The sequence below is a fragment of the Desmodus rotundus genome, chromosome 2 (assembly GCF_022682495.2).
Source record: "Desmodus rotundus isolate HL8 chromosome 2, HLdesRot8A.1, whole genome shotgun sequence".
In the NCBI taxonomy this organism is placed as follows: Eukaryota; Metazoa; Chordata; class Mammalia; order Chiroptera; family Phyllostomidae; genus Desmodus; species Desmodus rotundus.
The window spans coordinates 105,532,104-105,551,191 of record NC_071388.1 but is presented as its reverse complement, the minus strand read 5'-3'; the positions used below and the strand labels follow the sequence as shown (position 1 = coordinate 105,551,191).

At 36.8% G+C, this 19,088-nt stretch overlaps 1 protein-coding gene across 5 annotated transcripts in view; it reads right to left on the bottom strand.

Moving 5' to 3' along the window:
* The window catches only part of ACAP2 (ArfGAP with coiled-coil, ankyrin repeat and PH domains 2), a 139,601-nt gene that overhangs the window by 105,017 nt on the left and 15,496 nt on the right, over positions 1–19,088 (bottom strand). For 4 of the 5 annotated variants that reach the window (XM_053918505.1, XM_053918507.1, XM_053918506.1 and 1 more), the window contains exon 2: positions 4,077–4,134. In XM_053918505.1, coding sequence (XP_053774480.1) covers positions 4,077–4,134 — 58 coding nt within the window. Of the gene's footprint in view, positions 1–1,899; positions 1,993–4,076; positions 4,135–19,088 lie in introns of those variants that run through there. The other variant, XM_053918508.1, reaches the window with a different exon arrangement.

The following is a 19,088-nucleotide window of genomic DNA, read 5'->3' as shown; positions in this document are numbered from 1 at the left end:
GACTGAGATAATATAAGCCTACAAAGAGGGAAGATTTTTAACCGATTAAGAGTATATGTCAAATAAGCCAAATTTTCAAGGTAGTAGCCCCAATTCATTCAACAGTTTTTTAATTAAAGCGAAAACTATGTTATAGGCACTTTGCCAGGTAATGGGAATACAAATAACTTATTTGCAGACTATCCTTGAGTGTAACATTTCTAAGTTTCATTTTCTTTTCAGGTGTAAATTTGGTACAACATAAACTTTGCAACATTGTTGTGAAGGTTGGAGATACTATACTTAAAACACAGAACTTGGTATCCTAAGTTCACAAGCAATAAGAGGGTTTATTTCCTCCCCCTTTAAAGACAGCTTGTCTTCAAGGTGCTAATAAATAACAGTCTGTTGAACACCATCATCATTAACATTTATTTAGAACTTACTCTGTGCCAAGAACTGTGCTAACCACTTAACATGTATGAGCATATCTTATTCTCATAATAACGCTAAAGACAAATACTCTTATTTATTTTCCTTGTTTTGGAGATAAAGAAACTGAGGCACAGGAAAGTTGAAGAACTTGCCCAAGACCACACAGCTTGGTAAGTGGTACAGCCAAATTCAAATGTAGGCAGCCTTGCTCCTGGCTTTGTGCTCTTAACTATTCAACTATGCTAAAAATATTACAATAATTTAAATGGAAGTATGTGCAAAAAGCCATGCGATACTAGAAAAAGGACCTAAGTTTGGTAGTAATTGAACTGTGACTTAAAGGGTATGTGCTTAACAAACAGGGAACAAGCATGCCAGTGAGAAGATACCCCAGATACTGAAATTATACCTAGATTGCAAGTATGATGCTCTATGACGCCAATGCCCAAATACTGCCAGAATGGAGAAATAATTGGACTCAGTAGAGCAGTGCCACTCATGAAGCACTATTCACCAGGAAGAGTGTAAACTATTGGTGGCATACATTATAAGCAAAATAAATATAAGCTAAGTCATTAAGCTAGTTTAACCTGCTGCTGGAATGATTTACAATGATATTACAGGTGAAACTTGCCCTGCACCAACTTACGAAATGAGTAAACTAGTCTTGGGCAACCCCTCCCCTCTACCAGCCCTTCAACGCCACCACCTTCAATAACAACCATTTCTAGCACTCTCAGTCTTTCTTCTCTATGGCTTACTCCTCAATTCTAAAGTAAAAATGATGGACAATAGCTTAAGAATTTGGGAGAGGTATATTTAATAAGGGATTAAGATCTTAAACTAGAAAAATATAAAAATAACTATGGAACTCCTTTTTGGGTAGAAGACAGTATTTTTTTTAAAAAAGTTTCCATGGTGCCCCTTAGTAGCCCTTTGCATAATATAGACTTTAGAAAGGGCTTACAGTTCTTAGTACTGAATGTCAATACTTTAATAACTTGTTTTGGATTTCAATCTTCTGGTTTTAGAATTCTACCAGTCCCCCAACCCCAACTAAATGATATAAAGAAAAAAAAAGCTGCTCATAAAAGCAAAATCATTACTAAAAATGCTATCAGTGGATTGTTTAGATACTTTAAACTATGAGGTTCCCTGCTCCAAAAAAAAAAAAATTTCGTATGCTCTAGATGCAGGTCCATCCCAAGAGAACAGATGCCCTGTTATACTCTGAGACTCTGTAAAAAGCCTTGGTCTTCTACATACTCTCTCATAAATCTACTAGAAAATCAAAACTACATCTTTTGTCATCTACCTTAAGGGTTTAAGAACTATGTTTCAAAGAGTGTTTAAAAATAAATATAATACCTCAGGGTAAAATAATGACAGTAATAACCTCACATATTTAATTTTAAATAAAAAATAAATTTTTTGAAAATAATATTCATACCAAAAATTTTGACATTAAATTTTAAAAACACTTGCCTGGAAGCTTGCTAGTGTTCCTCAGAAAATTCCGAGTGGCATGTGCTCCCCCAACATGGATCCAGAAGTACAGTGGTGCACAAGAGCACTGAACTAAGAATAAAAACATATGGTTCTAACCCTGGTTCTGCCTTTTCTAACTGTGATATGAAGTAAGTCCCCTTCACTTTCTGGGCTTTGTTTGGTATCCTCATCTCTAAAATGGAAATAATGTTATCTGTTCCACCTACCTCCAAGGATTATTGTAAAAATCCAAAAACATACTGTACGACAAAGTGCTTTGAAAACCATAGAGCGCTACACAGAAAAATAACTTACTAAACATTTTCTAAAATTTTTGTTTGACATATACAAATAATAATATTGCTTTATATACTTTCTATCCTATTTACATTAGATACATATGTATTTCAAATTTCAAAACATTTGAAAACCTTCAGACTAATTAACGTATTTTTATACCTTTGCTACTCAAAGTGCAGCCCTGGAGCAACAGCACAGGTACCACCTTGGGTCTGGTTAAAAATACAGACTCTTAGATACCCCAGACGTACTGAATCAGGACCTGTATTTTCACAAGATCCCCAGGTGATAGGAATCTATGTACAGTAAGGTTTCAGAAGCACTGCTTTACACAGTATCAGCATTTACAATAATAATTAATAAGTACAAAACTATTTTCAAAAGAGAAATTTCAAATTATGTACCTGTTCATCATTTACCTCCAGAAATTTTGAGATATTTCACTGAATAATGGTTACTTAAGATGAGAAGTCATGTATTAGTCATTCTCATATTTCTGCCTGTTATACAGCAGACAATGATTCTTGTGTAGAAGCAAAAAAACTCCCCACATATTATCAATAGTTAATATAGAAGATAGTAATCAATGTACATTTACCCTTACAGAGAATATGATCACTTAATATTAAGTATATATTAAGCATTTCTGGAAACTGCTTTTAAAAATGAGTTTTTTAAATTTTATTTTATATTTGTTTTTTAAAAATTTTCTGGAGTTTTATTTTTTAACTATATTTTTTTCCATTACCATTTAGTCCCCTCCCTGCAATCACCACACTGTTAGCCATGTCCATGAGTCAAACTGCATTTTATATTTGAACATGAGCATGGCCACACCCAAATTTATAAACAGGAATGGTAGGTTATGTATGAAATCCTTTACGCATCAAAAAATATAGTTACAATCTTTTTGATGGAGAAAAAAAGGAAACAAACTTCCAACAATATAAAGAATACGAGGTCTGTCCAGAAAGTATCCAGCCACGTGGCATGGAAAAGTAGAGGCATTTGTTGAAGAAGATACAAGACACATTGTACACAGGACAATGATGCCTCAGTCCCGTTCAAAGGGAGCATCTTGGAACCTCACACAGTTCTCCCAATTACCATCAGCCGCCCTGTTGTACTTTCCTGAATCTCAATGACAGTCCGACATCTCTCCCTTTCAAAGGTATTTTTAGTTTGGGGAAAAGCCAGAAGTTACAGGGCACCAAATCTGGGCTGTAGTGGTGCTGAGTCACCTGGGTGATTTGACGTTTCACCACAAAACTCAGCACGAGATGTGGTACATGAGCAGGGGTGTTATCATGAGAAAGCTGCCAATCACCAGTTGCCCATAGCAGCGACCTTCTATATCATCCAAATAGTTTCCACAGAGGAATGTTAAAGTTTAAGACAAAATTTCATGCAGATTTCATTGCTCTACTTGCTCAGTCATTTCGAATGCAATGACCACACAGTACACATGCTCACTCAAAGGCGCCTACTGACTCCACTGACTAGTACAATGAACTCGTCATTGTTCACACTGAGCATTTCAGTACACTCTCCCTGGCTGCCAGGTTACATCAATGTTGTACAAACTGTTCTCATTATATTAACAATGGCTGGGATTTTTCTGTGCAGACCTCGTATGTAGTGAGCTTTAATGTCAGACACCATTCAAAATCTTGCTCTGGCATTAGATTAGGTTTTCAATAAGCTGCTTATTGTTTCTAGCTTCAATTACCTCGTGTGTACAATTGGGATAATAATAGCACTTATCCTCACAGAGATAAAAGAAATAATGTGAACCACCTAGTGTTACAGTCACAACTTATTATTTATGGAAAACAAGAATTAATGTTTTAAAAAGTAAAAAAAGTAATATTTACCTTATCAAGTTTTAGTTCTAATTCTGCCACATCTCCTTCTACTTCTTCCAAAGCAGCCCTAGAAAAATTACATGTAAAATAAGTTATTTTACATGTTTAAAGGTATACTTTACTTCTGAAAAATTATTAAGTAAAAAAATATAGAGATGAATGCTTAAAAATACTTCATATGAAGTAATAATTATCTTAGGATGAAAATATCTTCATAATCATACAATATGATAGATAAAATGATTATTTTTTAAAGTAATGAGAGAACACATTAGGCTGATATACTCAAAGCATTTGTATTATTCAATTTAATAATACTAATTAGAACTATTTAGCATGCGTTTTTTTTTAAAGAGATGCATAAAATTTTAGGTGTTGAACCTTAAAAAGTTCAGATTTATATTCAATAAAATATAACTAACCAAACAGCAAAGCATCCTTGGCAATCAAAATTAAACATAATGTGAGCCCATTTTTGTGGGGTGGGAGAAGAAAAACCTTGATGGTATATGCATAGGAAAAAATTCTGCAAATATATTTACCCATCTAATAACTGTAACTTTGAAGAACGGAGACTAGCATGCAGAGTGTAGAAATAAGGACTTATACTATTTGCTATGTATACTTCTGGATTCTTTCAATATTTGCAATAACCATGCATTTTTAATTAATTTTTAAAACTAATAAGGAGGGGAAAAAAGTTTAGACATTACCATCCTATGAGGTGGGCCGTCCTGGAACCCTGTCCCCCACCCACTCAATCTCAGGCATATCTCTATCAGTGTTCACTTCTCTCACTACTCTGAGCTCCCCACAGCAGTACAGACACTCAAACTGTTGACCCCAGAAAGAAACTCCACAATCTTTACTCTGTCAAAAACTCTCTTTGTTTATACTTTCAAACATTATATAATTCAGTTTCACTCAAAGTTCAATTTCTTTTTTTAAAGATTTTATTTATGTATTTTTAGAGAAAGGGGAAGGGAGGAAGACAAGAGAGGGAGAGAAACATCAATGTGTCAGAGAAACATGGATGGGATTGCCTCCTGCATGCCCCCAACAGGGGACCTGGCCCGCATGCAACCCAGGCATGTGCCCTGACTGGGAATTGAACCGGCAACCTTTTGGTTCACAGGCTGGCGCTCAATCCATGAGCCACACCAGCCATAGCTTAACTTCAATTTCTGTTAAGCAAATCAGCTGAAATGACCAACTTAAGATTTGATTTAGTCATTGGTTTCTATTAAACATACAGAATCATGTGAGGCATAACAACCTTTTTTTCAGTCAGCATCAGACCACACATACATTCAACGGCGGTCCCATAAGATCATACCGGAGTTGAAAGTTCCTATCACCTTGTGATGTCATAGACACACAGCCAGTGTAAGGTCTTAATGTCGTAGCGCAACCAATTAGTCATTGTTAAGTGGCATGACTGTAATTTCGTAGAAAATGTATATGTATATACATTTCTCAATCTTATTTCATTGTGCCATTGTAATAATTTACTTTTGTGAAATAACACTTTTAAAGAGAGATAAGAATTATGCACAAAAACGAGAGGAAAAAAATGTTTTATCTGTCATTTGAAAATAAAGTTCTTTACAATTTTAAAATTTTAAGTTAAACATGTGAGTGAGAATATGGAAACTTTATCCTTTCTTTGCAATTTTACTGTAAATCTAAAACTGTTCCAAAAATAAAACATATTAAATTTTTAAAAAAAAATTAAAAATAGCCTGGCTGGTGTGGCTCAGTGGATTGAGCACCAGGAAGAGAACCAAGAAGTCGCCGGTTTGATTCGCAGTCAACCCAGGGCGCATGCCTGGGTTGCAGGGCAGGTTCTGGTTAGGGGTATGCAAGAGGCAAACTGATAGATATTTCTCTCACACATCCATATTTCTCTCCCTCTTTCTCCCTCCCCCTCTCTCTAAAAAATAAATTAATTAAAAAAAAATAAGCCCTTTATAGTCATATGTTCAAAGAATCTGAAAGTTTATATTGGAGGTTCTTGAATATTTCATCTTCTCTAAGAATTCTCTGCCCTTGGTCATCTAAGGTGTGTGTGAAAATTTGTAGCAATAGATAAGTACTGGTGTCTAAGGCAGCCTGGTTAGTTGCTGAACATTCCTTATTATTAAAAGAAAAAAGCCCTGACTGGTGTGGCTCAGGTGGCTGGGTCTCATTCTGCAGGTGAAAGGTTGCCGGTTCGTTCCCAGATCAGGGCACATGCCTGGGTTGCAGGTTTGGTCCCAGGATAGGACATGTACTAGAGAAAACCAATGGATGTTTCTTTCCCACTCTCCCCCATTCTTCTCTCTCTAAAGATAAATAAACAAATTCATTAATACAGGAAAATTATTCTGAAATGTTAACAAATGAATAAATAAATGAAATAAAACAATCTATACATTAACCTTCAATATTAGATGGCAGGCACTATCCCTTTCCAAATATTTATTCAGCATATAATTTTCATAACTGTCCAATGCATTAAAGAGGAAAGCAGTATAGACATCCTACAGACTATAGCTTAAAATGTAATTTAAAATTTTTAGATTAAAATTAATTGAAAATTATTAGTTTAATGGTTACACATATTAACAGTGAAAGCAAACATAATTAAGTAGCAAAATAAGTATAACATAAAATAATGTTAAAAGAAAGGGGAAAAAACATAAAGCTGCCAGCAGAGTCTCACAGGACTGTTGTAAGCAAGGGTCAGCAAACTACAGCATGTCAGGCAAGCCTGGCCAATAACCTTTAGTACAGCCCATGAGCTAAAAATGGTTTTTACATTTTAAAATGGTTGAAAAATCAAAATAATAACAATATCTTATGACACATGAAAATTACCTTACAGTTAAATAACAATGTCCACAAATAAATAAACCCAAATAAATAACATCAGAAATGAAAGAGGAGAAATAACAACTGACACCAAATAAACACAAAGGATTATTAAAAAGTATTATGAACAACTATATATCAACAAACTGGATGAAATGGATGAATTCCTAGAAATATACAATCTTTTAAAACTATATCAGTAAGAATCAGAGAATATGAATTGACAGATTATACCTAGTAAAACTGAAACAGTAATAAAAAAAACTCCCAACAAATAAAAGCCTTGGACTAGATGGATTCACAGGTGAATTTTACCAAACATTCTGAGAACTAACACCTCTCCTACTCAAACATTCTGAGAATACCTCTTCTACTCAAGATTTCAAAGATTTCAAGAGAAGGAAGTCTCCCAAACTCATTTTATGAGGCCAGTATTGTCCCAATTCCAAAACCACATAAAGACACTACATAGAAAGAAAACTATAGACCAATATCCCTGATGAACACAGACATTAAATCCTCATCAAAATCAGCAAACAGAATACAGCAATACATTGAAAAGATCATACACCATGATAAAGTGGAATTTATTCTGGGAATATAAGGTTGGTACAACATTTGCAAGTTAATAAATGTGATTTAGCACATAAACAAAACGAAGGATAAAAACCACATGATCATATCTATAGATACAGAAAAAGGATTTAATAAAATCCAGCATCCATTTATGATATAAACTCTCAGAAAAGGGGGAATAGAAGGGACATACCTAAACTTAATAAAGGTCATATGTGACAAACTCACTGCCAGCATTATACTCAACAGGCAAAACTATAAGCATTTCCCTTAAGATCAGGAACAGCACAGGGATGTCTACTTTCACCTCTCTCATTCAACATAGTACTAGAAGTCCCAGCCACAGCAATCAAACAAGAAGAAGAAGAAGTAAAACTGTCTTTATTTGCAGATGACACAATATTGTACCTAGAGAACCCCAAATATTCTACCAAGAAACTTCTGGAACTGATAAATGAATTCAGCAAAATAGCAGGATACAAAATTAATATCCAGAAAACAGATGCACTTTATATGCCAATAATGAACTAACAGAAAGGGAAATTAAGAAAACAATCCCATTCACAATTGCTTCCAAAGCATAAAATACCTAGAAATAAACCTAACCAAGGATGTAAAAGAACAGTACAAGGAAAATTGTAAGACAATGAAGAAGGATCCTGAAGAAGACACAAATAAGTAGAAGTACATGCCGTGTTCATGGACAGGAAGAATTAACATCATTAAAATGTCCATACTACACAAAGCAATCTATAGATTCAATGCAATTCCTATCAAGATTCCAATGACAAACTTTACAGAACTAGAACAAATAATTCAAGAATTTATGTGGAACCACAAAAGGCCCTGTATAGCAACAGCAATCCTGAGAAAGAAGAACAACGTGGGAGGAATCATGCTACCTATTATCAAACTATACTACAAGGCCATAGTAATCTAAATAGCATGGTACTGGCATAAAAACAGACACATAGATCAATGGAACAGAATAGAGAGCCCAGAAATAAACCCACACCTTTAGAGCCACTTAATATTCAACAGAAGAAGTATGAACATTCAATGAGCTAAAGATAGTTTATTCAATAAATGGTGTTGGGAAAATTGGAGAGTTACATGCAGAGGAATGAAACTAGACCACCTTACACCACACACAAGAATAAATTTAAAATGGATAAAACACATAAATGTTAGACCCAAAACCATAAAAATCCTAGAAGAAAAGATAGGCAGCAAAGTCTTGGACACTGCTTGTAGAAGTTTTTTATTATATATATCTCCCCAAGGTAAGGGAAACAAAAGGAAAAGCAAAGAAATGGGACTATATCAAACTAAAAAGTTTTTACACAGCAAAGGAAATCATCAACAAAATAAAACAACCCACAGAATGGGAGAACATATTCACCAGTACATTTGATAAGGAGTTAATATCCAAAATTTATAAAATATTTACAATACTCAACACCAAAAAAACAAACAACCCGATTAAAAAATAGGCAAAGGACCTGAATAGACACTTCTCCAAAGACAACATACCGATGGCCAACAGACATATGCAGGAATGCTCGATGTGACTAATCATCAGAGAAATGAAAACTAAAACCACAATGAGATATCACCTCACACTATTCAGAACGGCTATCATCAATTAATCAGCAAACAACAAGTGTTGGCAAGGATGTGGAGAAAGGGGGACCCTTTTGCACTATTGGTGGAAATGCACACTGCTGCAGCCACTGTGGAAAGTAGTAAGGAGATACCTCAAAAAATTAAAAATGGAACTGCCTTATGACTCAGGGATTCCACTTCTGGGAATCTATCTGAAGAAACCCAAAACACTAATTTGAAAGAACATAAGCACCCCTATGCTCATTGCAGCATTACTTACAATTGCCAAAATATGGAAGCAGCCCAAGTGTCCATCAGTAAATGAATGGGTAAAACAACTATGGGTCATTTACACAGTGGAAAACTACTGGGCTGTAAAAAAAAAGAAAGTTTTACCTTTGCGACAGCATGGATTGACCTGGAGAACATTATGCTAAGTGAAATAAGCCAGTCAGACAAAAACGTATACCATATGATTTCACTCATATGTGGAATCTAATGAACAAACTGAACTAACAAGCAAAATAGAGACAGACTCCTAGAGAGAGAACAGATTGACAGGTAAGGAGAGGAGGTAGGTTAGTGTGTATGCAGATCGAGCAAAAAGGAAAAAGAACTCATGGACATGGCCAACAGTATGGTGACTGCTGGGGGGAGGAGGGTATAAAGGGGCTAAATGGTAATGGAAAAAATACAACAAAGATTTGTTCTTTTAAAGAAAATAATTTCTAGCTTCCAGCCAGGATGGAGGCGTAGGTAGACACACTGTGCCTCCTCCCACAACCGAAAGAAGGACAACAACAAATTTAAAAACAAAAAACCACCAGAACTGACAGAAAACCAAACTGTATGGAAGTCCGACGACCAAGGAGATAAAGAAGAAACATTCATCCAGACTGGTAGGAGGGGCGGAGACAGGCAGCCTGGGGAGGACAGGACGCGCAGCAAGGCAGCGGCTGGGGGATCCAGCGAGGTGGCAAATTGTGGAACGGGGCAGGCCAGGCTGCAACTAGCAGACTCCACAAGGTGGTGGCTGGCAGACCCTGTGGCCCTACATTCACGCATAGATAAAACGGGAGGAACGGCTGGGTAGTGAGACAGACCACACAACCTAAGGTTACAGCTCCGGGAAATGAAGCCTCAAACCACTGATTGAAAACACCTGTGGGGGTTGAAGCAGCAGTGGGAGAAACTCCCAGCCTCATAGGAGAGTTCGTTGGAGAGACCCACAGGGGCCTGGAGTGTGCACAAGCCCACCCACTCGGGAATCAGCACCAGAGGGGCCCATTTTGATTGTGGGTAGAAGAGGGAGTGACTGAAAACCAGCAGAGAGTGGAGCAAGCGCCATTGCTCCCTCTCGGCCACTCCCCCACGTACAGCGTCACAGCATAGCGACCAGCATTACCCTGCCCTGGTGAACACCTAAGACCCCACCCCTTTATGTAACAGACATGCCAAGACAAAAAAAAATGGCCCAAATGAAAGAACAGATCAAAGCTCCAGAAAAAAATACAACTAAGCAACGAAGAGATAGCCAACCTATCAGATGCACAGTTCAAAACACTGGTAATCAGGATGCTCACAGAATTGGGTGAATTTGGTCACAAATTAGATGAAAAAATGAAGGCTATGCTAAGAGAAACAAAGGAAAATGTACAGGGAACCAATAGTGCTGGGAAGGAAACTGGGACTCAAATCAATGGTGTGGACATGAAGGAAGAAAGAAACATCCAACCAGAAAAGAATGAAGAAACAAGAATTCGGAAAAATGAGGAGAGGCTTAGGAACCTTTAAACGTTCCAACATCCGAATTATAGGGGTGCCAGAAGGAGAAGAGGAAGAACAAAAAATTGAAAACTTACTTGAACAAATAATGAAGGAGAACTTCCCCAATCTGGCAAAGGAAATAAGACTTCCAGGAAGTCCAGTAAACTCAGAGCGTCCCAAAGAAGCTGGACCCAAGGAGGAACACACCAAGGCACATCATAATTACATTCCCCAAGATGAAACAGAAGGAAAGAATCTTACAAGCAGCAAGAGAAAAGGACACAGTTACCTACAAAGGAGTGCTCATAAGACTACCAGCTGATTTCTCAAAAGAACTGTAGCAGGCAAGAAGGGGCTGGAAAGAAGTATTCCAAGTCATGAAAGGCAAGGACCTACATCCAAGATTACTGTATCCAGCAAAGCTATCATTTAGAATGGAAGGGCAGATAAAGTGCTTCCCAGATAAGGTCAAGTTAAAGGAGTTCATCATCACCAAGCCCTTATTATATGAAATGTTAAAGAGACTTCTCTAAGAAAAAGATAAAAAATATGAACAGTAAATGACAACAAACTCACGACTATCAACAACCGAACCTAAAACAAAAACAAAAACAAACTAAGCGAACAACAAGAACAGTACTACAGAAATGGAGATCACATGGAGGGTTATCAGTGGCGGAGTGGGACAGGGAAAGAGGGGGAAAAGGTACAGAGAATAAGTAGCATAAATGGTAGGTAGAAAATAGACAGGGGGAGGGTAAGAATAGTATAGGAAATGTAGGAGCCAAAGAACTTATAAGTATGACCCATGGACATGAACTAAAGGGGGGGAATGTGGGTGGGAGGGGGTGTGCAGAGTGGAGGAGAATAAAGAGGGGGAAAATGGGACAACTGTAATAGCATAAGCAGTTAAAAAAGAGAAAACAAATAAAAATATCTGTACTTACAAAAAAAATCCTACGTATAAACAGAAAGAAAACAAAAACATTTCCAGTACTCTTGACCTTTTTCAAAAATTACGTATCAAATATATATTGGAATCTTCTCCTTTTTCATAACTTCAATCTAGGCCACAAAACTATGTAATATGATAAAGTATTATCTGAAAATCCACTTGCTTTTTCAGGGTTATCAAGGTCAGTTCTATCTGACTCCTCTAACAGCCTACAAACAGAACTGGCACTGTAATCAGTACAAAAAATAATTAAGGCTCTGAACATATATTTATTACACACCAATAATAAGCTGCCTTTTAAAAAAGTTTGTGCCTTTATTTTTGAGAAACCTGTGGAATTAAAGATCTTTCTTCTACAAATACTATGTGTATAATGTTTTGATCTGTTTTTTCATTTGGACCATGTTTCTTTGTCTCCTGATTTTGGCAGCTTCCTTGTGTTTTTTTTCCCTATGTATTAGGTAGAGCTGCTACATCTCCCTGTCTTGGTAGTGTAGCTTAGTGCAGTAGATGTCCTTTAGGGTCCAGTGGCACGGCCTACCCTAACACCGAAGCTGGGTACTAAAGGTGCACCCCTTCATGTGGGCTGAGTACACCCTCCTGTTGTAGTTGAGCCTTGATTGCTGTTGGCAGATCAATGGGAGTGATTTATCCAGGCCAGTCAGCTGCAAGAACTGGCTGTGACCACTGCCCACTAACTTCCACCCTCTATGGAAGATCAGCTGTTCAGGGGCAGGGTGGTAGTGTTCCCACGTGGTCTGCAGCTACCTGCTGAGTGTGAGGCTCTGGGGTTTTCCAGTTGGTACTGGGTTGTCTGTGTTCTTCCTGAGGCCACCCTGAATGAGCTACAAAGCAATCTGCAGATAGCTGCTACTTGTGCTGGGCTTGGAGGTTCCCAGCAAAGCCAAGTTGTGAACCTAGGCTGGCTACGGTTTCTGCCAGGTCTGGGCCCACTTAGTGAGAGGTACAAGAGCTGGTGGCTCCCTGAGGTCAGCTGTTGCTTGTTTGAGAGAATTTAGGAAGTTGTGAAGCATGCGCCAAGACCAGCCATTCACTTGGAAAAGCCACTGTTAACAGCTTGGATAGACCAATAAGTTGGGTGGAGCAGAGCCTCAGGTGATCTCCAGAGCAGGGCAAACAGTGTTAGCCAGGTTGATGGAGACTCAGATATGGCATCCACCTGCCTATTCTGTGGCTCTGTGAGGGGAGGGTTCCAAAAAGGGACAATGGCTTCTGCCCACCTTTCTGTCTGGGAGAAAGCTGTCCCCGAGCCTTCACCTTGGTGCCAGACACTAACTTTCTTCCTGTATGCCACTGGTGCCTTTCAAGCTGCTACCCCATTGTTGGAACTGAGGGAGTAAGTCTGAATTCTGTATGTGGATTCTTTAAGAGGAATTGTCAGGAATTCAGTTCATTTTGCTTAAGGTTCATTCTCAGGAAGTCTAGGGCAAAATCTCTATTGCCACTTATAATATTAAACACAATCTAACTTCAAATACAAGGACTGCTAATCTAGCTCTAACTCTCCATGGGACAAAGTACAGTAGATCAAGATCTGTGTTTTCTTGTCTTTCTTTAAAATTAGGGTTGATTACAGTCCAACTCTATGACTCATTGTGTATAGCTATAGTTACTGTTACCCTTTGCTGGTAAATTCTCAAAATTAAAAGCAATACATATACACAAGACCAAGCACTTCAAAATGATTTCATTAATTGTTTAAGGATGCATTATAATTCTGTCCCCAAAATTAATCAATCTTGCCATTCAATAGTAAACAAAACTGTCTTGAAAACCATATTATCTGTGTTTGAATAATCTAACTGCAGTAACCTTAAATGCAATCATATTACCTACATTGCTGAGGGGCCAAGAACTTCTGTACTTCAAACTTTATTTTCTATCAGCAAGTCCTCATCCTCCTACTTAACCATCCTTCTACTCTAAAGGAGATTGTGCAACTTAAGATACTGTATAACTTTGGCAGTATGCATATTTAAACTGTGCATTTATTCACATTCCATAGTTCATCACTAGATCTAATCCACTGATTTACAATGGCTAAGAAAGAACTACAGATATACGGATGCTCATTAAACACCTGTTGATCTATGTAGCATCTTAGTTGCACATTTATGATGATACCTAATACTACCAACAACAACAACAAAAACTCAAAAAACTATTCTAAGACATCAGATGACTTAACTGAGAGAACTAAATAAAGCACTATGTATAATGATGACACATTTATCTTCATAAAACTGCTAATGTGACCTTTTCAAGTAAGTATAAACTAAGATACCATAAAGTACAAAATAAGCTGTTTAACACAATTCAAGGGGGACGAAACATAACTACTTAAACTTTTTTCTTTCTTTTTCTTTTTCTGTTTAAAGTGAAAGAGTTTAATAGTGATGCGGTGAGACAGAGAGTAAACTGCTCCAGCAGAGCAGCCACTTACACTCTTGTAGACTTGTAGATTGGCTTAAATCTTATTTGCCCTATGGTAGGACCTGTAGCATATCTAAATCTGTGTCTAACAACCCATCTTACCAAAGGATTCTGTTGGAGTCTCAAAATAACCGCTGACACGTCTATTTTGATTTGTCTTTTGTTTAATGCCATAGGAATGGAAATATAGAGATGACATACACTAAAATCTGGAATATGTAAAGATGACAGTAAGAGAGGCTCCTGGAATAATGGTTATTATTATTCCATAATACATAAAGATGTGTGTATTATACAATACACCTACCTCTGAAAAAAGGGAGGAAATTATGACATATGTTACAACATGGATGAACCTCAGAGACATTATGCTAAGTGAAATAAACCAGTCACAAAACGACAAACACTGTATGGTTCTCCTTTCATGAGGTACTTAGAGTAGTCACAATCATGGAGAAAAAAGTGGAATGGTGGTTGCTAGGGGCTGGAAGGAGAGATGTTAATGTTTAGTGGGTACAGAGTTTAACTTTGGCACAATGAAAAGAGTTCTGCAGATGAATGGTGGTGAAAGTTGCCTAAAAATATGAACGTACTTTGTATCACTGAACTGTATTCTTAAAAGTGGTTAAGATAGTACATTTTATGTTATATGTAATTACCACCATAAAAAATGGAAAATAAAAGAAGTAATTTTGTCATACCAAAAGCCAGCATCAACTGTTTATTTAGCTATTTCTCCGGTAAATCTAATTTTTAGTCTTTTTCCACTGGTATATTCCTAATACTGATCAATTTCAGACAAATTTTAAGTCAAACCATGAAAACATTTACAGACAATTAATATAATTCTATTGCACTAAAATTCAGTCAGATGTCATAAAAACTCTTTTTTTTTTTTTTTTTTTTTTTGCTGTAAAAACTTTACTGTTTCCATTTAGTCCACAGCATGGGACAGGGCTCCAGGGTGGTTAAGAGGCTGCCTAGTGGTTGCAGTGAAAGACTCAGGCAGAAGCCAGATACCAGGGAGATGCAGAGGAGCCCCTCATAGGTCTCTGGGCTCCAAAGGCTCCTAGTCCTACTTCAGGGTGATCCTCTCAAAGAGATACTTGCCCAGCCTGGGGTCTGAGCAGCCTGTGGAGATTAGTCAGGTGGTCATCTATCTTCTTGATGAGTTTCACCTCCTCATCCAGGAAGTAGTTCTCCAGAACATCACAGAGATGAGGGTCTGTGTGGGGAGAACCAAAGGCATGCAGTTCCAAAAGGGCCTGGCTCAGGTTATTCTCCATGACCGTGGTGGCCTCCATGGCATCCTGAGCTTTACGCCACTCATCTTGGGAAGGCTCCTGCAAGTCCTGGATGAGGTCAAGGCCACTGCACTGATTTTGCATCTTCAAGAGAATGGAAGAAATGGCCCATACCCTCCAGAGCCTCATCCTGGTGGTCAAAATAGAACCCAGAGAGAGGTAGGTGTAGGAGGTCTGCAGATGCCCATTAACTAGGCAGCTGACCTTGGTGGAATATTTCTGACCCATCTGGGAGCCCATGGTTGTTTGGAAAGTAAGGACTTATGTTCAAATAATGGTGTTGGATAGTCTTCAGAAGTGGAGATGGCTGAGATAGTTCTAAAGGTGGTGACTGGAAGAGGTTGGAAAGTGGTTGGAGCTTGGAAGAAGGGACATCTCTGGGTCTGTTCTGTCCAAACACTACTGAAGCTAGAGATAGATCCAGGGCCCTGGGCCTTGCCTCAAAAAATTTTTTAAACTGGGTTGTGATGAATATAACAGATTATATCACATACTATATAGAACTACTGGTCAACAACCTAAGAGTCTATGCTGGGCTTAAAAATAAGAATTAGCATATTCTACAATGATAGCATAACTTGTTGCTCAGAATGTGAAATTTAAAATTCTGAGTCGTTAATAATGAGTAGATTTTACACCCTTTTGAGCTAAAAGAAGTCTTTGTAAAATCAATCTTAGAAATAATAACATTAAGATAACTGCCTTGGAAATCAGCAATAATTTTTTAAATAGTTTGTATATTAAAATATAAGCCATGTTTTTTATTCACTCAACAAATTTTTTTTAGCATTTATTGGATGTGGGCCACTATACAAGAGACTTAGTATATAGTAGTAAATAAATAAGTCTGCTCTCATGAAACAAAAAAATATTAAAAATGTACATATATTATATCAGGTAGTTTAAGCACTTTTAAAAAAAACAGGGTAAGAGGATACACAGTGATGAAAGGGGGTTCAATTTTAAATATTTAAGAATAATATTCATGGTTGAAATATACTAATGAATAGACAAAATGCTTCTGCAATATAGTTAAGAAAGTAGTTGAATAAATGTGATTTTTGTTATATTCCATGGAAGGAAGTTCCATATACATATTTAAATGCAGACCTTAAAGCACTCAAACTTTGTTCTTTCTATAACTGGTTTTGGGTAGAAGTATTTGTTGATTTAAAATTTTATTGACTCTGCCTTATTTTATTTGGTGGGCTATTCTACAATCTTGATTTATGTTAGGGCAAAAATCAATTAATTTAAAAACTATAACCCATAAATAAAAACGCCTCACATTTATTTAAAAATGAACATTGCTTAAGAGAATGAAAACCAAACCAGACTAGGAGAAAATATTTACAAAATATTTATCTGATAAAGGACTATTATTCAAAATACACCAAGAACTCTTAAAAGTCAACAATGAGAAAACAACCCAACTTAAAAGTGGGTCAAAGACCTTAACACACATCTTGCCAAAGAAGATATACAGATGGCAAATAAGCAGATGAAAAGAAGCTCTACATCATATGTCAAAAGAGAAATGCAAATTAAAACAATATTAAGATACCACTGCATACTTGCTAGAATGACCAAATTCCAGAATACTGACAATACCAAGCATTGATGACAATGTGGAGCAACATTTTGGAAAGAATTCAAAATGGCACAGTCACTTTGGAAGACACTTTGGAGGTTTCTTATAAAACTAAACATACTCTGCCCGTACAATCCAGTAATTGTGCTCCTCAGTTATTTCAACTTATTTACCCAAATAAGTTGAAAACATGTCCACATAAAAACCTGTACAGGGATATATATATATATATATAAGCTTTATTCTTAACTGCCAGAACCTGGAGGCAAACAAGATATTTTTGCTAGGTGAATAGATAAATAAATTTTATCAGACAATGGAATATCATTCAACACTAATAAGAAATGAGATTTTTTTAACAAAGATTTTATTTATTTTATTTTTAGAAATGGGAAGGTGGGGAGAAATAGAGGGAGAGAAACATCAATGTGTGGTTGCCTTTTGAACAGCCCCAGTGGGGGCCTGGCCCGCAACCCAGGCATGTGCCCTGACTGGGAATTGATTTGCAGGCCAATGCTCAATCCACTGAGCCACACCAGCCAGGGCAGAAATGAGTTATTGAGCCATGAAAAAAACACAGAAGAAACTTAAATACATATTACTAAGTGAAAGAAGCCTATCTGAAAAAGCTACATATTGTATGATTTATCTATATAACACTCTATAAAAGGCAAAACTATGAAAACATTGAAAAGATAGTGGTTGCCAAGAATAAAGGGGGAGCAGAGGATGAGTTAGCAGAACACAGAGGATTTAGGGCTGTGAATCTATCATGTATATCACTACAATGGTGAGTGCATATCATTATGCATTTGTCAAAACCTAGAGAATGTACACACCAAGAGTGAACTCTACGTAAATGATGAACTTTGGGTTATAATGATGTGTCAAAATATGTTCTTTGATTATAACAAAGGTACCACTTGGTGCCTGATATAAACAGTGGGGAAAGTTGAAGTGTGTGGGAGCGGGGACAATGTGGGGATTCTTTACCCTTTTTGCTCAAGTTTTCTGTGAACAAAAGGCCACTCTTAAAAATAGAGTATATTTAAAAAAGAAAAAAACTTGCTGATGTCTATATCATGAGCATTTATAATTTTAAAATAGTTTCAAATGTATGTCTGTTCAATATTATTGATCTAATAGATTTTTCTATGCATAAAAGATAAAAATAGCTTACTTTTTTAAAGAAAATAAGATACATATAAAATATATATGCAAAATGGTAAGTATATTTTATGAAGCAGTAAATTTTAAAAGTCTCAAGTCACAGAAGGTAAAGTTTTAAGGTGGAAAAAAGTAAGAACCACAAAAATGTGATGATAAACCACAAGTTGGAAGGAGAGATTTTCATTGAGAAAGAATTAGTACATCTGCACAAAATTCTACAAATCAAAATGAAAGGACAAAGAGACCAATAGAAAGTAGGGAGAAAATATGAACAGGCAACTTATAGAAGAGGAAACATGGATAAACTATTAACAAGAAAAGATGTTCAAATTCACTAGCAATTAAGAAACAAATTTAAAATCACATACCAATTTATACCCACTAGACTGGCAAAAATTGTAAAGTCTGACAATGTCAAATTTAGGAGAGGATATGAAACCTAGAAGAGAACATATGAAACATACAGTCTCATAGATAGGTAGTGGGAGTATATGTTTAGATAACCTCTTTATAAAGCAATTTGGCCCCGGCTGGTGTGACTCAGTGGATTGAGCAACAGCCTGTAAACCAAAAGGTCACTGGTCAGATTCCCGGTTGGGACACATGCCTGGGTTGCAGGCCAGGTCCCTCGTTGGGGGCCTATGAGAGGCAACTGATTGATGAATTGAACATCTCGATGGATCTCTCACACACTGATGTTTCTCTCCCTCCTTTCCCCTCTCTCTAAAAATAAATAAATAAATAAT